Source organism: Carcharhinus amblyrhynchos, chromosome 7, assembly GCF_965287045.1.
Source record: "Carcharhinus amblyrhynchos chromosome 7, sCarAmb.v2.hapA, whole genome shotgun sequence".
Classification (NCBI taxonomy): Eukaryota; Metazoa; Chordata; class Chondrichthyes; order Carcharhiniformes; family Carcharhinidae; genus Carcharhinus; species Carcharhinus amblyrhynchos.
Genome location: NC_137330.1, coordinates 78,887,363 through 78,910,157, shown reverse-complemented (window position 1 = coordinate 78,910,157; position 22,795 = coordinate 78,887,363). Strand labels below are relative to the sequence as shown.

General features: G+C 42.1%; 1 protein-coding gene and 1 long non-coding RNA gene across 6 annotated transcripts in view; both read right to left on the bottom strand.

Moving 5' to 3' along the window:
* Positions 1-22,795, bottom strand: part of klhl32 (kelch-like family member 32) — a 277,267-nt gene that overhangs the window by 231,276 nt on the left and 23,196 nt on the right. For 3 of the 5 annotated variants that reach the window (XR_013887023.1, XM_080192648.1, XM_080192649.1), the window contains exons 2-3: positions 18,337-18,422; positions 17,582-17,762 (exon numbers count right to left, since the gene is read on the bottom strand). Coding sequence is in view for 3 of the 5 variants with exons in the window: in XM_080192648.1 (XP_080048774.1) it covers positions 17,582-17,762; positions 18,337-18,359 (204 nt within the window). In the remaining 2 variants the exon portion in view is untranslated. Of the gene's footprint in view, positions 1-15,521; positions 15,585-17,581; positions 17,763-18,336; positions 18,423-22,795 lie in introns of those variants that run through there. The other 2 variants (XM_080192650.1, XM_080192651.1) reach the window with 2 other exon arrangements.
* Positions 15,571-16,447, bottom strand: LOC145345080 (uncharacterized). The gene is made up of 3 exons (XR_013887024.1): positions 16,212-16,447; positions 15,785-15,967; positions 15,571-15,683 (listed from the first exon to the last, which is right to left on the bottom strand). It is a non-coding gene; the product is annotated as an uncharacterized LOC145345080 (long non-coding RNA).

Genomic DNA, 22,795 nt, shown 5'->3' with positions numbered 1-22,795 from the left:
TGTCAGCACCAACATCGGAAACCCCTGCAATGCCAACTATGCAATCCCCCCAGGTGCTGGCCCCCCCAAATGTGCACAGGCCAGCCTCCACTCCACCCACCCCACATCAGTGATCCCACCCCTGCAGCCCCAATTTTCGGATTCCCACCCAACAGCCCCGTCCCACACCCCTGACCCACCAATAACCCCCCACCTCCCACCAGATTGACCTCCCCTCCCCACTCCTATGGCCAGCCCTGATCGCTGGCCTTCCTCGCTCCCTCTGTCACTCAGCCGAAATACTGAGTGGCAGTGGGACCTCACTCCCCCACCGAACACTCCTCAAGGCCCCGTGCTTATTAGGCCCCATCCCTTTGGCAGTGCCTGATGCCCAATGGACAGTGCCAAGATGCCTCTTGGGCATTTGCAAATCGGTCCTTGGGCTGTGCCGGGGCATAGGCTGGCACTGCCAAGGTGGCAACACCCAGGGGCACCCCCACCCCAGCATCTGACCCTCCTGGGTGGGGGGGTTGGGGGGGAGATGCCTTGATTGTCCCCCCTTTACTCCAACGGGGTCAGGCCACCACTCTCCGCAGTGGGGAGCTATACTAAACTCCTCTGGAGTGAAATACTCATGGCTGGAGAGGAGAGGCCAGCGGGCTTGAAATTTCCCACTAATGGCATTTAAAACAGATGCAAATTATGATTAACATAATTTAGTCAGCTCCACACCAATTTCTGGCACGGAGTTGATGACGTCAGAAATCAGCCTACCAGAAATGCGCAGAGGCCATAGCACCCAGTAGGGAGCCCATGAAAACAGTCTCTGCTAGCATCTCCCGGCCCACTGCAAAACAGCGCAGCGGGATAGGAGAATTGTCCCCCACCACCCACACCCCTCCGTATTCCACACCCTCTTCTTTCCTTCACTCCTATGTACTTTATGAATGGTATGTTTTGTCTGTATAGCGCACATGAAACAATACTTTTCACAGTTTCCCAATGCATGTGACAATAATAAATCAAATCAAAATCTTTCTTGCTGTTGTCAACTTTTCCATTATAAATCCTTACATTTATAATTACAATACAAGCTAACTACCTCTGAATTATTCTTGCAGAGGACCAAGATAGCTAAATAACTGCAACCGTTCTAATATTACTTTCATAGTAATTACACCCTGCTGTTAATAATTGTGGTATAGAACCTCAGTTTTGCTTTTACAAGTTCCTTAGCCTGTACTGCAGAGAAATCCCAATGTTCCAATCACTTCTCCTTTCCAAATTGCCATATTTGCTCAACAGACAAGCTATTAAACAATGAGTAATATTAAAATATATAAAATAAGGACAGAATCTAAATCTTTAAAATAATGACTCTGCCATATTTTAATAGCAACCTGACGCACTTTCCAAACCTCCACTCCATTAGGATTTCTAACATCTTGAGGAACGAGTTCCAGTGAGTTGAATAACACTTAGAACCCAAAGCTCATGCTCCCTCCACCCAGGCTGGCCCATTCCTTCCCAGCCAGTGGCCTTTCAAATGCCTTTCACTGCAACCCATCCCAAATGCCTACTTGCCTTGCTCTCATCATCTTGGCTACACAAAATACTGTCTCTCCTCTCCATTTTACCACATTCCACTCATAACTACCTTCCTCCCTGACCAATGCCTAAATCAGGAAATATGTCCTGCAGCATAGAATGCTTCCCATCTACCAGCAGAGATCAGCAGCACAAAATACTGCTGATTTGTGATCTGGTGATCTACTAACTTGATATGTGGTCACATCACTAGCGCTTGCTGCCCTTTACAACTGTCATTCTCTTGTCTTTTCCCCATACTCCTGCATGTTGTTTCTATCCTCATGCCCTCTTGAACGTCTCAGTTGAAGCTGTTTCCACTGCATTTCCAGATGATGCATTCCTAGACCAAACCACTGTGTCTAATCATTTTCCACTCAGCATTTTCCAACTTAAGTCCCCATTACTATTAACATCTCACTTCACGCACTGACTCCCACCCAAAGGGAGGGGACTCCCCACCCTTTCACCTTTATCTCACCCTCCTCCATCATGCTTGATAAGGTGACTCCAGGTGCAACACTTCTGCCATGACAAAGTATTCCTTCTCCAATTTATTACCTCCTAGATAACAGGTGAAGATAAAAAACAGACAGTTAAGCTGAAGAAGAGGGAACGTGACAAACCAAGAAGAGATGGAATGAAGGGCACTGGGGCAAGATGAAATGCAGAGCTGAGGCCATAAACAGATCAGCCATGGTCTTATTAAATAACAGAACAGGCTGAAAGGGGCTGAACGGCCTCCTCCTGCTCCTATTTTATTTGTTCATATGAAGACCACAGAGAAATTAAAAGAGAGAAAACCATCTAAAAATCAAGACAATTGCAATAAATCGAGGGGGAACTGGCAAACAAAGAAAATTGTTTCCTCCAGAAGAAAATTAATAGACCACATAAAAGTCTAAAGGGTGTAGTGACATAAATTGACATCATGTTAATCAGGGCATTTTGCCTCAGGACGAGAGCTGAACAACTGCTGATTTAATAGATAAAGTCAGATTTCAGCCATATGGACAATATTTAGAGCATTTAATTTCAGATGACAGCTCTCAGAGAGGAATGAGAAAATGGCACAAAACTGCACAAAATAGAGGGGCAGCAAGGAAAAGGAATAGAACAATCAGGAAATTATACATCAACAACGAAGGAGGAGGATGAGAAGATTGGGAGAAGGATAAGAGTGGAGCAGAGAAAAAGAACAAGGTTAAACCATAAGATAAAGGCAAAATAATTCTGGATGCTGGAATCTGAAACAAAAAATGCTGTCTAAACTCAGCAGATCTAACAGCAACTGTGATGAGAGAATAGAGGCAATGTTTCTATTAAGAACATAAGAAATAGGAGCAGGAGTAGGCCATCTAGCCCTTCGAGCCTGCCCCGCCATTCAATAAGATCATGGCTGATCTGAAGTGGATCAGCTCAACTTTCCCACCCTCTCCCCAAAACCCTTAATTCCCTTGTCTATCAGAAACCTAACTACCCGTGACTTAAATACATTTAGCGAGGTAGCCTCCACCACTTCAACGGGCAGAGAATTCCAGAGATTCACCACCCTTTGAGTGAAGAAGTTCCTCCTCAACTCTGATCTAAACTGCGCCCTCCACCCCCCCCTTATCTTGAGGCTGTGTCCTCTAGTCCTGCTATCCTTTCTAAGCAGGAGGAATCTCTCTACCTCTACCCTATCCACCCCCTTCATTATCTTATACGTCTCTATAAGATCCCCCCTCATCCTTCTAAACTCCAACGAGTACAGACCCAGTCTATTTAATCTCTCTTCATAGGCTAACCCCCTCATCTCATTGTGGATGAGGCATTGGCTGTATTCTCTCCATGAGGTTAAACCACATCTCATTCCAGGCACCATAAATTAACACACTGAGGATGGAATGAGTGTAGGCTGCTAAACCATCCTGGACCCCTACATTCCCATCAGTCAGAGGACCAAAGCCCTTTTCAAAATTCTTCTCAATAAACTGGCTGTAGCAAAGGAATGGTTGGGATGGCCTGTGTGTTCACTGATCATTATTCTGATATTTAATTCAATTTCCTTCCCTTCTCTCAAATAAGGGTACAGCCACACAAAAAACATTAACTCTCATTATCTCCATATATGCTGATTATTTCAAGCTTTTTTTCTTTATTTCACATTAATGGAAACTGCTGCACTACACTTTCCTTCTTTCAGCCCCTAAGTTAATTCGATGAATGGGAATCGGCGTGTGCCACACTTCACTGACCGATTTCAAAGCCAGTATCATCTTCAGAGCACATAAGGGAATGGACTAAACAATTCTTATCTCCAGGTTATGAAATAATAATTGGGAAGGAAGAGACATGACTTGTTTGTCCAGACTTGGAAAATGAGGAGAAATTTCTTTCAACTACAAAGCTGAACCCGTTGCTTTCATTCACAACATGAACTCCTTTCCCTTGCCACCAACTCAATCCTTCCCCCACTCACTATCTGAGGTTGGGCTCAATAGTTTGCAACCTTGGTGTTCTCTTTGACCAAGGTGACTTTCTGAGCACAAATCTGCTCCATCATCAAGTCTGCTGACTTCCATCGTAGTAACATCATTGCCTTTCGCCTTGCCTCAGCTCATCTGCTGCTAAAATCTCATCCATGCTTTTGTTGCCTCTAGATCGATTACTCCAATGCTTTACAGATCAGCCTTCCCTCTCCAACCTCCATAAAACTGACCTCTAAAACTCTGCTGTCCACATGCTAACCCGCATCGAGTCTCGTTACTTATTACCCCTGTGCTCTGAGGGGCGAAATGGTAAAACAGTGGTTAGCAATGCTGTTTCATTACACCAGGGACGCGTTTTCAATTCAGGGTCACTGTCTGTGTGGAGTTTGCACATTCTCCCCATGTCTGCATGGGTTTCCTCCAGGTGCTCCAGTTTCCTCCCAGATTCTGAAAGATGTGCTGGTTAGGTGCATTGACCCGAACAGGCACCAATCTGTGGTAACTAGGTGAATTTCAGTCACTTCATTGCAGCGTTAATGCAAGCCTTACTTGTGACTAAAAAAAAATTTAAACTCTCTGAACCACAATTGAACCCAGTTTAGCACAACCTCAATTTTAAAATTCTCATCTTTGTTTTAAATTCCTCAAAGATCTTGTCGCTTCCTATCTCCTTAATCTCCCACATCCCAACAACCTTCCAATCCTTTCACTCCTCCTCCAATTCTGGCCTCTTGCCTATTTTGAGATTTGAATCACTGGCACCCATGCCTTCAGTTGCCTGGCCCTTAAAGTTCCAGGTATTCCCTCTCCATAACTCTCTGCATTCTTGCCTCTCTCTCTTCACCTTTAAGATGGTCCTTTAAACCTAGCTCTTTGACCAAAATTTTGATCACTTGTCCGATTGGCTTGGGTTCTGCCGTGAGTCACAAAAAGACAGCTTCCACCGTTAACCCCACATTTGGTTGGCCACAGAGTTTTAGTGGGCTTTACAGTGGAGACTTTAACTCTTCAGGCATCTGTTGAAATCATACCAGACAAGGGATTTTTGACGTCTGTACGGAGGGAAGGCAACATGGAAGCTATTCAACCAGATTGAATAATCCTCACAGGCAGCAAAAGCAGACTTTAAAAAATTATGAATACAAATTAAATTTATTGTACCGGAAGCAAAATAAAAATAGAGATGCACGTGGGATTAAAGGACAACAGCAGACACAAAAACGAAGAATTTAAAAAAATCAAATTATTGATTTTCTTTTAAGGGAAGGAAACTCCAAACTTTTCTTACATTAATTAAGAGGAGCTGATCAGCAGTAATTATGACTTACTACAACATGAAACTAATTTATATATGATTACAAAGCATAATGTTTTCACTGGTCATTCATGTAATAATAATAGAAAATAAAACTGAGTTTTTGCTTTGACAATGATTTCTGCGCAATTTCATCTGCAAATACTGTAATGGTACATCATATGGAGAAGAAGGGTATCGTAGAGAGCAACTTCCAAATTTCTGCACTTAGTAGCTTGGAATGTCTACAAATGCAGTTATCAGTTTCTCCAAGAATAATGGAGAATGCTAACAGAATTGGTTTTATTATAAATATAACAATTCAAATGATCAATACCTCCTATGCTGCTCAGTGTCAAATTTTGCTGGATAACGCTATTTTGATGCACATTGGCACGTTTAACCACATTAAAATCACTGCATAATGGCAAGTTTCTGCTGTTGCATCACATGCACAAGGACGAAGGGTTTCACTGTGGATCTAAATGCTGCCTGTGTGACAACAGTCAAGAAACCCATTTCACCCCTCAAGAGTAACTGATGTACTAAGTGAACTTTCAGCAAGAACAGACAATGCTTTGTTTATTAATTCTTCTAAAACGGACAAGCTAAATGCATGCTGAATAGCAGAGTGGGAGATTATAAGGATAAACAAAAGAGACATAGATGAAATGGTCTGAAGAACAAAACGATTCGTGTGCTGGTGGAGCTATAGATGTCACTTCTGAAATTCAGATGCAGATTAATTGCGGGCTTTAAATATGTAGTTTTACTAAATTAACCTTGTAGGTGAAATGTTTCACAGAGCTTATCCTCTTTTGAGATTCACTGAAGAATTCTCTGTTCTGTCAGCTCAAATTAAACAGATTGACCCGAGTTCACAACAGATCAAACAGCATATGCTTTGTGGAAGGCATAAGAACCTCAACCAAATGAAATGTTCTCATTTCATAAATTTCAAACTTGTTAGTTAATAAACGTTTGCAATATATCCTACTTAAAATCAAATTATGATTTCAAAATACCCAAAACATCTCATCAGATCATTCTATAGCTTAAACATAGAAAGTGAATATCCAAATGATAAACTCAGTGATACTGAACAACACATGATATCAAATGAATAATAGAATCCCTACAGTGCAGGAGGTCATCATTTGGCCCATCAAGCCCCCAGCAACAACAAGCCCACCCAGGTTCTATACCTGTAACCCCACGTATTTACCATGCTAGTGTTCCCCCTGCCCCCCCCCTCCACCCCACTTCATGACACTAAGGTGCAATTTACCATGGCCAATCCATCTAACCTGCACATCTTTTAGAGTGTGGGAGGAAGTCAGACATCCACAGGAAACCCATGCAGACACAGGGTGAATGTGCAAACTCCACAGTCAGGTAGAATTAAATCAGGGTTCCTGGCACTCTGAGACAACCCAACGTGCCACAGTGTCGCCCTTACATTTCATAGCATAAGCATCGAGGAAATTTGGATCTCCTCAGGTCTCCCAAGTTTATCATTGTTATGCTACATAATTGAAAAACTTCATTTAAAAAAATCTGAGAAGGATTCTGTACTTGAAGAATGAATCTGTTATAATGGAGCTACATTTTGTCAGAATATTGCATTAGGCATTCATGCCTGATCTTATAATTTATCATGGTCTTCTAACAAACTTGACTAATACAATGGCCAACATGTGGTGCTATTAATTTTAAATTTATCACAGGGCCTGCATAAAATGACCTTTGTTAGAATTATGCAATCAAACCAATAACTTCAGCTGCTGTTGCCAACAGAGGTCTGCATTGAGTAATACAAATGGTTTTGAATTTTATTTTCATCAGATTGTGTTTGAGGATCAATTCGATGGGTGTAAGCAAATTACTACAGATGCTGGAATCTGAAACCAAAACAGAGAATGCTGGAAAATCTCAGCAGGTCTGACAGCATCTGTAAGGAGAGAAAAGAGCTGATGTTTTGAGTCCAGATGACCCCTTTATCAAAGCTAAAAAGCATAGAAATGCTATGCCTTTCAGATTTAACAAAGCGTAATCTGGACTTGAAACGTCATCTCTTTTCTCTCCTTACAGATGCTGCCAGACCTGCTGAGATTTTCCAGCATTTTCTCGTTTGATTTGATGGACGTATTAGGTTTTCTTATTCTGATCTTCCAGAGGCTGTTGGTCACTGAACTTGAAATTTAACAGAAAAATTTGCCAAGCAGATGGGTCTTGCTGCATCTGAGACTTAATGAAGTATGCAGAAATTACCATGGCAATATTTTATTCGCCTCCATTATCACATTAAGTATGATTAGCATTAAGAAGGACATGATGATTAAAACTACAAAAGCTGTCTTCAGCACACTCAAGTAAAAAAGATGCACATTTATAGAGCGCCTTTCAGTGCTCCGCAGCCAATTGATAACTTTTGGAATATAGTCATTATTGTTCAAAATAAATTAATTGCATGAAAGCAAAAGCTGCACCACAAAACTAAATTTCTATATTTTATCTTTTGTTATTTCTTATAATTCGAATTCAATGGCACTCACTTAACACCTTGCAGTTTGCCATATTTATTAAAACATTCCTCCTTTCAAGTAACCTATTTTTTTCCCCTCACAAGTATTAGGTTTTTTGTGTAAAACAGGACTTGAACCCCTAGATTTGCAGTAACAATTGCTGTGCTCTATCTAAATATATTTTTCTAACACTGGCTGATTCCCTGCAGTGACATGACATTGTATATGTTTGATACCAAGACCTCAACAATCCACACCCCCTGGCCCTAGCCCACCATCACTAATGGCTAAATATATTGATCACAAGCTGCTGCCAAAAAAAAAAGCGGGCTGTTATTCAACAAACATGGCCAAAACACTTCAATGCTCAATTTACAGGAAGATACTTGCCAATTTCACATGGAAAGCTACATGGAATTGTCTCATGGCATTTAAACATGAGGCAGGCAGACTTTGACCGAATGCAGGCATCATATGGAAACACAAAATCAGGTACAACTTAAATGTATAAAAGCACAACAAAATTATAGCAGCACCATATTTTTGAGAGCTTAAATTGGAGAATGCCAGCAGCAAATACACTGTAAATTGGTCTTCAAATCTGTGGGCAAAGAATGAAAGCTTCAGCCTGTTTTCCAGTGATCCCGATTTTAAAAAAAACACGCACATTTGGTCATTGAGAAGATCCAGTCAAATTTAGCTTTGATTACCTCTGCGATGACGTTCTCTGTTTACACCCAGTGAACCCACAGGCTCACTTGGGCAAGGTACCAGGAGGCTGTTGGCACTGGTGGCATCAAATTTCCAAATCTTCAGCCAAGGAGGCAGAATGATCTCATCAATCTTACTCACAAGTTGCAAATTCTCTCAGCTACCTCGTATGTGCCAACCGACAAAAGTCGCTGAAACTGACAATGAGCATCAAAAGGGTGAGACTGTAAATAGGGAGTAACATTTTTGAAGTCATTGCCAAGAAAACACCTCGCACTGAAAAGTTGCTGATTCCTTTCTGGTTGTGAACAGAGGGAGGCAGAGCACAAGAGAGAGAGTCAGTTTTTAAAAGTAGAATGCTGCAAATGATTGCATTAAACACGCTGCTGGGTGATTTGAAGACATCTTACTGCAGCAAGAAAGGTGACCATTAGTGTAGGGAAGTGTGGTATATTCTTTATTTTGTATTATTGTGTGAAGATAAGTTGTACTCATTGTATTAAATGAGGCTGATCATTAACTGTTGTTCTGCACATGTACATTATGAAACAACAGAATCAATTTGTTTCAATCTTCATCTCGCACTTGTAGAGTTCGAAATTGCATGCTTAAAAAGGCAGGAATAATCAGGATACATGTGAGATTATTATTACACTCCTGGGTTTTGCTCTGATATTGTAGTTACAGACCAGTATGAATCAATTGCCATTTTTTGTTTTAACAGTCACGTAGATCAATGAATTAGCGAATGGGAGGACTGACATTACTAACGTAAATATCTAGATGTTCAAATAACACCCCCCACCACCCCCTCCCCCACCTCCACCCCAGCCAGGGCAGTGAACAATTACTTCAATTTTGTGAATTAAACAGTACAAAGAAGAGTTAAATAGTACAAAGAACTGTAATCATTTCCAGTCTTTGCTGGGTACTGGGTAGCCACAAACAAGCAGAAGGTGACCCATGTGGCGTGCACATGGCTCTGCACATGGGCACAAATGTGCAGGCTCCATGCATGCACACAAATTCTGTGCAGCTGCACAAACTGCAGGTTAGGACAACTTAGAAAAGAATCAAAAGCTGCAGGAAGAGCAGGTTTCTGTCAGCAATTGCACATAAGCAAGAGTCTGAAAATCTTGACTGACATCTAGAACTGCAGCACATCCCATGGAAGTTGCACTTGAACCCCCAATATCCGGTTACACAGCAGATATCGATTCATCCCCTTGGCTGGGTGTGATGCTGTGCAATGTGGGAATCCCAGGACCCTTGTTGTGTCCTGGACAACCACTTATTCGAGAAGTGTCAGCAGTTGCAGCTGCTTGAGCTCTGTATTTTGGAGCTCAAGAGGCAGCTGGTGACGCTATGGTGCACCTGAGGCTGACAGCTACATTGATAACATGTTTATAGATGTGGTCACCCTTCAGTATGCAGAGGGGGAACGGGTGATCGCCAGACAGACAAAAAGAATACTTAGTGGTGTACAGGAGTCCGAGCGTATCCCGTTCCCCCAACCAATATTCAGATCGGAGTACTGATGAGAGTGCTGTTCCATTTGGGGAGTGCAGCCAGAGCCAAGTCCATGAGATGACAGAGGACTCAGCTGCAAGGCAGGTGGTGACACAAGGAAAAACAATAGTGATGGGTAACTCATGAGTTCGAGAACAGGTAAGCATTTTTATGGCAGCAAAAAATCTAGGATGCTATGCTATATCCCTGGTGCCAGGGTTCAGGATGTCACTGAGTAGCTGCAGTAGGGGAGTGGTGCTGTAATTTGAATTCCAGGAACTAGGCAGAAGATTAGCAAGCAGGACTTCAAAAGCAGCTCTCCCACCAAGGCCATGAAAAGAATGCACTTGGATTCACTAAAAAGACTTATTAATGATTTGTGGATAGTGCATTAATGATCATAAAAGACACTGATGAAATAGTTTCACAACAAAAGAAAATGGTTAGACTTTCCTTGTCAAATGTGAATATTCCTTCTCAGCAGTTGTCAGCATATGTAATGTAAAATCAATGTTTTTTTTGACTTGTCCTCTATCAAATTAGAGAGCTCTGCCCTAACACCTTAGCAGGAGGCATCGTACGACAGAATGAGTTCTCTATTTTAATCAAAGTGAATCAGACAAGTTGATTGTATTAACACTTGCACATCCTTAAAAGCTTTATTTTGCGTGGCCCCCCACTTCCATTCTGTTTCTTTCCGAAGTCATAGATACAGTGATGCCAACACTGTCTTAAGATTTGGTAAAACTTCCCAAAGTAATTTACCATGCAATGCACTCCCTGAGCGTGTGTAGTTGAAACATTCAAAAGGAAGAATGTGCAGGGCTATGGCAGGAAGGCTGGGAAAAGGCACCAAAGTTGCTTACTTTGAGAGCCGGTGCAAACACGATGGACAAAATATTCTCCTTCTGTGACCTAACAATTCTACGATTCAGTAATGCAGTGTGGAAAGACTAAAAAACAAAAACTAATAATAATTGTTAGAAACCTATAAATACCTGTGCAACACAAACTTCAACCTAGAATACTGCAAGATCCTCGAGGAAACAGTGTGCTGATTCATTATGGAATACACATAATGCAATACAATCTAATGCATCATAAATTTGGGTAATAGCGAGTGTATGCGCATTCAGATTGACCTGAAAAAAATCCAAATAATCATTACAAAGTATACTGAAGCAAGGTTATGACATCTTTGACAATTTTATCCTGTACATTGATTTCATAATCTTGAGTAATCGTAAAACATCATTGTTTTGGGAATAGGACAAGTTCCTCATATGTTAAGTAATCTTCCTAAATTATACAAACATAAACAGACACATTTATGATAGTCACATGCTACCTTACACAATATGATTCAGTGTCTTTGGTATGCACATTGGACCACACATTGCATGCTAAAAATGAATAAAAACGAACTTCATGTAGAAATAGGTCACTGTCTTCCCCAGTCATGCTCAGTGCCCCTGGCCTCCAGCAAATACATCAAATGACTCCTGACTAAAATGTAACCAGCAGAAATCCATAGGGATTTCATAGTGACTGAATTCTGAATCACAAGCTGCTGTGATTGTTGAAATATTTATTCCCATCTATGTGAACTGAAATACTGAACCTTGGTTAGGCAGCAACAAATACAATTATATTGATTGTGGAATTCTTTTTTTTAAAAAAGCTCTTTAAAAATTGGATTTCAACAACAACTATTTTAATTCCACCAATTCATTATTTGATCACTTATAGCGTAACCATCCAGGGAACAAAAGGATATGGGAATTGGGCAGAAATCCGCCATTATCTTACTGAATGGCTGGAGGGGCTGTATGGTCTCCCTCTATTCCTCTCTCTTACATTCTTAGGTTCAATGATTCCCTATAGATGAGGGGTTCAAATAAAAGTGCTACGAGGCTGAGCATTTTTATCCAGCAAGTATTGAGCTATACAGACCCAAAAGATTCCAAATTTAATCCCGGTATGGGTATTTGATGAGAAGGGAATGGGAGAATCACATGACTAAAAGTCTGAGATCTGGGGTGGGATTCTCACACCTCGCCCACAGCTACCTCGTTGCAGGCAAGAACGGAGAATTTGGATTTCCAGCCAAAACTCCATTCGATTTCAGTAGCACCAGAGAATCCTAGCCTCGAACGAGGACAGAGGTTTTTGGGGTTGGTGGAAAGCAGATGTACAACCTTGTGTAGAGTTTACACAGTACCATAGCTTCAGTCTCATCAATGCCCTGTACAATTGTAGCAAGACATCCCAATTTTTACATTCCATCCCCTTTACAAGGCTAACACTCCATTTGCTTTGCAAATTACTTGCTGTACCCTGCTTGATAAATTTGATAGATTCATGCACATGGACACCCTGATCCTTCTGTGCTGCAGCATTTTGCAGCGTCTCTTCATTGAAATAATATTCTCCTTTTCTATTCTTCCTGCCAAAACAGACATCTCACATTATACTCCATCTGCCAGATTTTTGCCCACTCACTGAACTTATCTATATCTCTTTGCAGATGTTATGTCCTCCTCACAATCTGGGTTGCCTACCTTATCAGCAAATTTCGCTGCAATACAGCCGGTGTCCTCATCCAAGTCATTAACATAGACTTCAAATGGCTGAGGCCCCAGAACTGATTCCTGTGGTATCCTACTAATTCGTTTGCCAACCTGAAAATGACCCATTCACCCTAACAGACCCTTTTATCCCAACAGGAATTTTGGGACTTGCCCTCAGAAACATTGCAATAGGTATAGCCCCTGGGTTTGCAATTGAAGAAAGACAGCAAAGAGGGGAACATGTGCACAGAGACAGGAAAAGGAGAGCTCTCCACAGAAGGCCCAATTCACCAAACATCTTCAAGAAGTACCTTCCCTTCCTCTACTTCAGCCAGGATCAACACCAGAGATGCCTGAAATTGACTAAACAAGTGCTCACACAACTGAGATACCTCTTTCAATAGGACCAGCAACCTCAAACCAGGGCAAAAATAGTGCTGTGGTGGCCATCAAGGTCATCGTTACTCTCAACTTCTATGCAACTTATTCTCCGTCAGGGAATCAAGGGATTTGGGGATAAGGTAAGAAAGTGGAGTTGAGCATTATCACCTCAATCATGACCTCACTGAATGGCAGAGCATACTTGATGGTGCAAATGGTCTATTTCTGCTCCTATGACGTATGGTATTATGGACAGGATCCTGCCAGGCGGGAGCAGGTGACATTGCAAGCAAATATCAGTGCACTCTTCATTGCTGCATCAGAGAGGTGACAGAAGCCCCTTATACAAGATATAAGTTCATTGTATTCTCAGAATAAAGGGACAATTATTCAGGACTGAAATGAGGAGAAATTTCTTCACTCAAAGGGTTGTAAATATTTGGAATTCTTTATTAAAGGTGGTTGTGGGTGCTTCATCTTTGAATATACCGAAGACTGAAAAATCATGATATATGGAGAGCAGGTGGAAAGTGGAGTTGAAGTTCAAGGTCAACCATTATTATATTAAATAAGAGAGCAGGCTTGATGGCTGTTTTATGATCTACCCCTGTTGCAAGCACTTATTTTCTTTTTAAACAGAGTGAAGCAGGATGAGAGAACACGTGGCTTTGCCAAGAAATTACGATTCTCAGTGATTCAGGTAGACATCAACTGCACGTGGCCCTGCAGGCCAACCATCAACAGGAAGAGTTGTAGGTGCGAAGGGCGGCAGGGTGCACAGTGGTTAGCTCTGCTGCCTCTCAGTGCCAAGGACCCGAGTTCAACAGTGGCCTTGGGTGACTGTCTGTGTGGATTTTGCATGTTCTCCCTGAGTCTGCGTGGGTTTCCTCGGGTGCTCCAGTTTCCTCCCACAGTCCAAAAGACATGCTAGTTAGATGCATTGGCCATGCTGAATTCTCCTTCAGTGTATCCGAACAAGCGCCAGAATGTGACAACTAGGGTATTTTTAACACTGCAATAAAGTTTCTTTGATGTAAGCCTAATTGTGACAATAAATAAACTAAAACTAAAGGACTCCACATTATTATCATGCAATTACCATGTAATTATGCACAGAGCATAGTGCCAGTGAACACCTAGTATTCCAGTAGCTGCCAATAAGCCTTCATCCTCGCAGTTTGTCTTCAGGATACCAAGAAATACAGAAGCTTAGAGGCAAGGGTTACCCTTACACTTGTGACTGATGGCAACCTTGTACCCAACCCTCACCACCAGACCACACAATGACAAAGGTAGCTCAATGATAGCCATGTTGCCACCAGATGGAATAAGCCATTGGTGTTCTTGAAGCAATGGTTTCACTGCCTGGCTCGCTGAGCAGGGAGCCTGACAATACTTATAAGCATGCATTTCCAAGTTTGTGATCATCTTCTGCATCCTCCACAAGCTCAGTAATATGACGGCTTAGCCTTTGCCACTTGGCATAGAGAGGACATTTGAAGGGAGGGGAAGGAGGGGGAGGATGGTGTGAAGACATGGAGGAGTCATCCAGCACACTTTCTCTCTGGACCAGATGTCTGTAAGCACCTGAGATTCCAGTTCCCTCAAAATATTATCCCTACGTGAACAAGCTCCACTATTCCCCACCCATCTGTAATGTCCAATCTCTGCATCCTCTTGGCCAAATCCCTGCAATATGAACAAAAATCTTGCCTTAACTACTTTGTTAAGAATATATCCAATTATATAAACACAGATGAACTATTCATTCTTGTGCATTTCCTTAGTGTTAATCTTGTGGGTGTTTTTCCTTGATTGAGTTCCCTGATGCTGCAGCATTGCTGCTGGAAAGCTGCAGATTTTCAATGGAGGAGACTGCAGATTGCCTTGCAGAATGTCCTCAAACAGCTGGCTCAACTTTGGACCACATCACCGCATCATCGGCTGAACAGTGCAGTATCTGAACTGGCTGGCTGGCAGGCAATAGCAGGGCACTGCAAGACAGACAATTGGTGTCATCATTTTGTGCACTGTGGAGTCAGTGTCATTCTCTTGGACCAGCAGCTAAAGAATCCTAGCAATCGGCTGGAGCACAGATTGCTGGAGGACTGCAAAGTCCTGCCAGCCCCCTCAAGCTCTGGCATCCCATGGACTGAGTTTGCGTGACATTACTTGGCTTCTGCTTTCATTGTAACACAGGCAGAAACATCATGAGATGTTGCATCTGACCAACTGGCCTTCTGGAGTTTGTCACCACTTTCTTGCTGGAATGGATGTGTCCAACCTGTTGTCAGGTTGGAGCTGGATTCCTCTCTGCACCTTAACAGCATGACAACAGACAAAGTGCTCTCAGGCATGCTTGCCATTTCTGTGTCCATGTGCATCAGACTTTTCCTTTCATCATCTGCATTAGAACTTGTCTGCGACCCTCACCCTTCGGGGATGTGGCATCCACACCATCATTGCCTGCAGCCCACTTGTGTGCACCACTCACCACTTGCAGATGCTATCTCTGTGTGACCCTCTGAATTTCACACAGAATGAGCTGAAGCTGAAAGTGTCAGATCAAGTTGCGATGTTTCTTTTCCAAGGATCTGTTCTTCTTCTGGGATTTTGTCCTTAGGCACTGGCTGACTAGGCTGCAGTTCCTCAGCATCTGAAAGCATAAATGCACAAGGGAAAGAATTAGATTGAGGGAAGTGGGGAAGGAGGAAGAAAGAGCACATGCTCATACCATCAGCAACTTGTGCATCATACCAGATTCCGGGATGAGGGTAAAGTGAAATTTTAGATGCCACATTAGGCAGGACCGTACTGCCATTCTGGATAGCTTTAGTGATGTTGCTTGCTGAGCATCATCCCCTCAAAGCGTGCAGAAGTATAGTTATTTCTTTCCCCCGTTGTTTGTCGCTGTTTCCTCCTGTTATGTGCCACTTTGTCCTGCGAGAAAGAGGGAAGTGTGTCCATGAGTAGTGTTTGGGTGACGTGCCTATCACAGCTGAATAGGTGACACTGTGGAAGCTGTAAGATTTGGTCTGAGACACGTAGCAGTGGTAATTGTGTGAGGATGAATTGATTGCTAGAAGCTGTTAGTAGATGCAAGACAGGGATGTGCTGCATTGATTTTGTCTGAGACTGTTGTTGTAATTATTAGGATATGGCATTTGAAGATACATTCACTGACCTTGACTACTTGTGAGGTACCCAAACTTCATCCAGGTCCTTGTGACCAGACTCTTGGCATTGGTCCACGAAGTATTTGCCTCTTCTTTCTTTGCAGTGACTGACTGGAGATTCTCCTGAGGGTAGAGGACTTCGCTCTTGCTTTTACTTCTTGCTTGGTGCTCTACTGCTCAGCTTTCCTCCTGCCCTTAATGTATTTCTCAGCCAGCTAAATGGAATTGCTTGCTATACGTGGGATGCACCGCCCTCTACCACCCACCACAACCCCCCCACCTCCTCACGCCTGCCCCTACCCGCTGCCCCTCCTCTTTGAAGAGGTGCTGGCTAGCCAAATCAGAAATAGCTTTACATGAACATGCAACCACTTAGCAGTGCATGTCACACTGGGCTGCATACCATGATCATGAAAATAAGCAGACAACACAAAGTTTGCTTGCTGCCTGCAGTACTTGAGAGGTCACTTGCTGTTTGCTCATCGCAATTCTTGCATCCATTATTAGGCCTCAGCAAATTCTTAGCCCATTATCACTAGACCACAGAATTGAGCAACTATGTAATTAAACCCCTCAACTTTTAATTTCTTGCTTGGTTCTCCTGCATTAAATAACGCGCAGAAAAAAAACTTAATTTGATAGTTGCCATTGTAGCTAGTGTTTCTACGCAACCAGCTAGGACTTCACTGTTCCTGCCTTGCATGGAGGATTACGATTAATCTGTACTCAGCTGTTAAGCAGGTTGCAGATGAACTTTGTGCTGCTTCCTCATTTCCATGTTTGTAGTATTTCAGTGGAAAGTTTAAGAATTTCCTTTCTTTCAAGAGAAGAGACATTCTCTAAAATTTGACAGGATATGAGACAAAACAAAAAACAAATAATGTTTCTTTTCACAAAAAAAGAGCAGGCTTAGAAACTTCAAACTTAATTATAGTTTCCATTTCTCCTGAACCTTAATAGGACTTTCAACAGCACCATCCAACTGCTAATTAACTGAAGGAGCTACCAGTTGCTAAAGACTACAGTTTACATTAACTACAATGGGTTTGAATGCAATACAAAATTGTTCAAACATTAATAAATGGGCACATGCCAGAATGAGATGCACTCGTTCTGCACATTCAAAGCAGGCTTATGTTTCCACTAGTGTACATCAGTCAAAGGAGGAAAAGAAAAGGAAAACTTGCATTCATACAGCGCTCTTTCTAACCACTTTGACCTCTCAAAATACTTGAGAGCCAAAGTTGTACCTTTGAAGTGTAGTCAGTCTTGTAACTGCAGTCAACAACCTTTAAATGTGACACACTTTTTAACAAACATTAAAAAAAAAATCATTTCCAAGAAACAGTGTGAACATGAAGGCCGATGACAAACTTACTCGGAAATAGTCACTGCACGCTGCCAGCACTGCTTTGTGGGCATGGAATTTTTGTTCCTCGGCAACCAGAATGACATCGCAGAGTATCCCATCATTCCTCTGCTGGTTCAGAGCTGCTAGGACTGCATCCTTATGAGACTTTGACTGGCAGAGCCTGTGACCTGTCAGCATTTCTTGAATGCTGTAAAATAAAACAAAAGTAGGTTGTGAACAAAATTAAGGCCTTTCTCCCTGAAACAAAACCAGTAACGTGTTACACTTATTAAAATGGTATGCCCCTGTGCTCAAACTGTTCTCGCTAAGGGAAAACGGCAACCCTTTGCTTGTAAAACAAAAGCTCTCTCTCTAATGATTAGTTAGAAAATAATGAAACCACCGTCCAGTTAGTGTGGGCCACATGCTGGATTACAAACAAAGCCTTGAAAATCTCATGACTGCTTGACACACACAACTAAATCCCCTAGATTGAACTAGGTGATGCAGAGAATGATAGATAGCTATTTTGTACACAGCATGCATTAGAACTATTTTTAAAGAGTTCAATGTAAACCACAGATAAGAAGCTTAAAAATAAAACTAGAATCAAATAAAGTCACTAAACCTCCTACATCTTACTGGTGGTGCAACACGAGTTGCTGACAATATTTCACTGCCCAAACTCGCAATCTGACAAAAGCTTCGGAAGCCTCAACTGAATTAAATACCAGCTTGCTAAAGGTGACATCACATACACTCATGGGTCAGATACACAGTACCTGAGGCACATTTCAGATGGCATATTCCGATCCAGAGTCAGTAGGTATCAGTGCAAAAGGCGATGGAGGTGTGAGAAAGAGCCCAGCTGCAAGTGTAACAATGGGAATAGCAATGTGTGAGCATGAACAGGTTTGGCTCCAGTTGACTGTACAAGCATGGATTCCTAAGGCTCATCCAACACTGAATCAGGATTATCACATACATCAAATGAAAGAATGTTTTAAATAATGGTTATGCAACTTCTGCCTCTGGGTTTTCCATTTTACAATTTGCGCCGCATTATCTTTTAAATTAAGAAAACACCTTGCTTATAAAGCAGTTGCATTTGTTGGTGAATAGTTGCATTCAGTATTGCACAAGATTTTTTCAAAATGTATATGATTTACATGCCAGAATACTTTCAAAACATTATATTTGTTGTTAGCAAACAGTTTTCAGTTCACCTATTTCTAATACTAGGCGATCTCCCATGGCAGTGCTCATGTTAAAACTGTTTTATAAGGAGACGAGCATTATCCAATGTAATGCACAACGTATCATTAATCAATATGCAAGGTATATCTGTATGCAACCTTAAAACCACTAGGTAAATGGCTGTAATTAGGTAAACCTCAAGGCCAATGAGAGTAATGTTTTGCAGCTATTTGTAAATACCTAGTTGGGTTCCCAGTCTGTTAAAAGAGTGCATGAAATGACTCTCTAGCTTTCTTTCTTTTAAGACATTTGAATATCTGAAATGATTCAGAGGTGGAGTAGATGATATAATAATGTAAACAACAGAATGTAACAATTGCAATGGTCAGTTTAGCTTGAGATAGTGACCAGAAGATGGATGGTCACTGGTGAGCAGACTGAGTTTGTGGCAGAGCTGAAGATGATCACTTATCGAAATCCAGCAGTCTTCTACGGTATTGTTCACAGAGACTTGGATAATACTCCGTTTCAAAAGGTCAAAAGCAAATGTAAAAAAAATCATTCTGCTGCTAACATGATACACTGTTCCTTTCAGACGAAAAGGTTTAACTGCTCGGTAAATACTGGGGAAGGTCAAAGCTAAATATAGTTATTTTCAGATTACAAGTCAGAAACCTAACTTTGTCATTTCCTTCTTTCCAAATGGGATTGGTTTGGCTATAATATTAATATATATTGCAAGTCATTACACAATTTCTATGACACTTCTATCTCAAAGCTATTCCAGAATCAAACTAGAAAAGAAGATAGCCACAACTTCCTTTCACTACTGCATAGGCCTCTTCAAACACTCCTCGGAATCTCCACTTTTACCCTAAAAAAACGTAAAAGAGCTTGTGAGTTTCTTTGCCACCAAGATTGACAGCCTCTGCCACTTCTCCACCAAACAAAACCTCATCCAGCAGTCAAAACATTTCTTTACCATCTCCTTCCACGTTCTCTTAGACTTCAATTAATCCAATAATTGAATAATCCTCCACCTCCTCCCTTGATTATACTGATTAAGCTGGTCATCCAATTTCCCTGCCTAGTCCCATGGTCATGGATGTCATAAATAGCTCCTTTTCCACAGGTATTTCCTCACTCTTTAAGAACTACCTTGATCATTTCCACCTTCAAAGCAAACTTAATCATCTGCCAATACAAAATACCATCCCATCTCCAATGACCTTGAAAATGTTGGCCTACTACTTGAATCCCTCCAATCACGTTATCCATTATCTCATAAACTAAAACAGCTCAAATCATGGTGCATTATCCTTCCTTGTCCTTGCTCCAGTATTTTACAGCAAAATATACCGTCCTCCTTCTGCCACTGCCCAGTTCAACTTGGCTGTCCTTGCTGGCTTCCCAATTTTTAGGATAGTCTCAAAATGCCTCTCTCTCATTTGTCTGTTATGAATTCCTTCACCGAATGTCATTGCCTTAATCCCCCCTTGATACATCCATCACCCTCCTACTGTTTCCCATCCATGTCTGCATTGCTGTCACACTACATTCATCACTTTAAAAAAATCGGTCTCTGAACTAGATCTTTGCTCCACATATTAGCCACAGCCCACTAGCTGCCAGCACTAACTGCATGCCTGTCCCATTGAACTCATTTTCACAAAATGCTGCATTCCCTCCCAACTTTCCCATTTCTATGTCTGTGGATGGAAGTAAGGAAAGCAAAATGCAACAGTTTTCAACCTGCATCAAGATTTTGATCAATTATTCTAAAACATGCATAATGAAACTTATGCAGTTCTCATCAGTTGAGGAGTTGGATCCATTGGTTGTCAGGAAAGTGCAGCACTTCTGATACATCTGAAGCTTTGCAATGAGTACGTGAATTTAGAAAATAGACACAAGTTGTCAATATTCATAGAATCCCTACAGTGCAGAAGGAAGCCATTCAGACCAATGCGTCTGCACTGACTCTCTGAAAGCATCTTACCCAGGCCTGTGTCTTGCCCTATCCCCACAAACCCACACATTTATCCCACTCAACCCCCTAAGCTATCGATCTCAGGACACCAAACGACAATTTAAAATCGCCAATCCACCTAACCTGCACATCTTTGGACTGTGGGAGGAAACCCACATAGACACAGGGAGAATGTGCAAACTCCACACCCAAGGCTGGAATAAAACCTGGAACTGTGAGGCTGAAAAGTGTCAACTTGGAAGGGAAAAGCAGAGTGTAGCCTGCTGGCTGCACTGCCAGCTTTTCCTGCCACATTTTCTGACAATTTATTAAAAAAAGTAATGGACGCGTCTCAATGTTGTGCTGACGGGGTGGGGAATGCCAGGTATCCCAAAGTGAAAAAAAAGAGAAAAGGAACACTCCCCTCCCCACCACCCCTGCCCCCACTACCACAGAACTCTGTCCAGCCATCTGCTTGCTGTCCTCCCCCACCAAAGAACACACCACCTCCCCCCCCACCACCCGCCGCCACACGCAATTGCCTCGGGCACTGCTGTACCAGGATAGCAGTGCCAGAGGATGAACCATCCACACCCCCACCCCTATCAGTTGTGCTTACCTGTACACCCCAGGAAGGTTCTGTTCACCAGGTATATGTTGTAGAGGACCTGTTTTGCTTCATGTTGGTGTGCCGTCACTTCACCTTGAATGGGCAGTCCAACATGGGATGTGGTGGGGGGCAAGGAGAGCGGTGGTGAAGTAAGGTGTAAACATAGAAACTAGAAACAGGAGTAAGCCATTTGGCCCTTTGAGCCTATTCTGCCATTCATTTAGATCATGGCTGATCATCAAATTCAATATCCTGATACTCTCCTTCCCCCAATGTCCCTTGATCCCTTTAACTCCAAAAGCTACATCTAATTTCTTCTTGAAATCAGACAACGTTTTGACTTCAACGACATTCTGTGGCAGTGAATTCCATTCATTCACCACCCTCTGGATGAAGAAATTTCTTCTCACCTCAGTTTTAAAAGGTTTACCCTTTACTCTCACGCTATGACCCCTAGTTCTGGACTCCTCACTCCTCCTTCACTGCCTGCTGTAATTGTGCACTTACGCTCAGCGACTGATGGACAAGAATACCAAAGTCTTGCTGAGTATCTACCTCTCTTAATTTACACCCATTCAAATAATAAAGCTTATCAAATAATAATTTGTCTGCCTATTATTGCTACCAAAGTGGATAACCTCACATTTTTCCATATTACACTGCATATGTCCACACACTCAGCTTGTTCAAATCACGCTGAAGCATCTCTGCATCCTCTTCACAGCTCACCCTCCCATCCAACTTGGTATCATCTGCAAATTTGGAAAGAATACATTCAGTTCCCTCCTCTAAATCATTAATATATAACATGAACAGTTGGAGTCCTAGTACAGATCCGTGCAGAACCCACTAGTCACTGTCAATCAAGTACCTGATGTGTACACGCTAAAAGATATACATAGGAATTCTAACCTTTGAGTTCAGGATCCCTGTTACGTCTTGGCTGGGAAGGGGGGCGGGGGGTAGAACAACTGAGTAGGGTAAATGACATCAGCATAAAAACAGTTTTGGGTGTTCTGTTGGATTCAGCCTGCCCCCCCCCCCCACAGTCTCTCCATATTGGTCTGTAACTACCACCTATCTGCCCACTGTGTCAAACCACGTCCACCTGCGGTCTTCCTTGCAGTCTACTGCACCCTCTAATTTTGGATCATTGGTAAATCTAAAAAGAATTCCTCTTGCACCTTATACCAAAATCATTTACTGAAGTGAAAAGTATCTTGTCAATCTTAAAAACATTATTTTCCTCTAACCTTTGTTTGTTGCCCACCCCCTAACCATCTCTGTCCACATTAGGACATTCTCTTTGAACCACTGGCCTTAATTTTCAGAAGTCTCATGCAGCACTTACACACAACATAACATCACAGACGCAACTAATTTAGTCCAACCAGTCCACGCTCCACCCCATTCATACTCCACTCCTCCCAACCTTCCTCTCTAACATGATTAGCATAATTCTCTG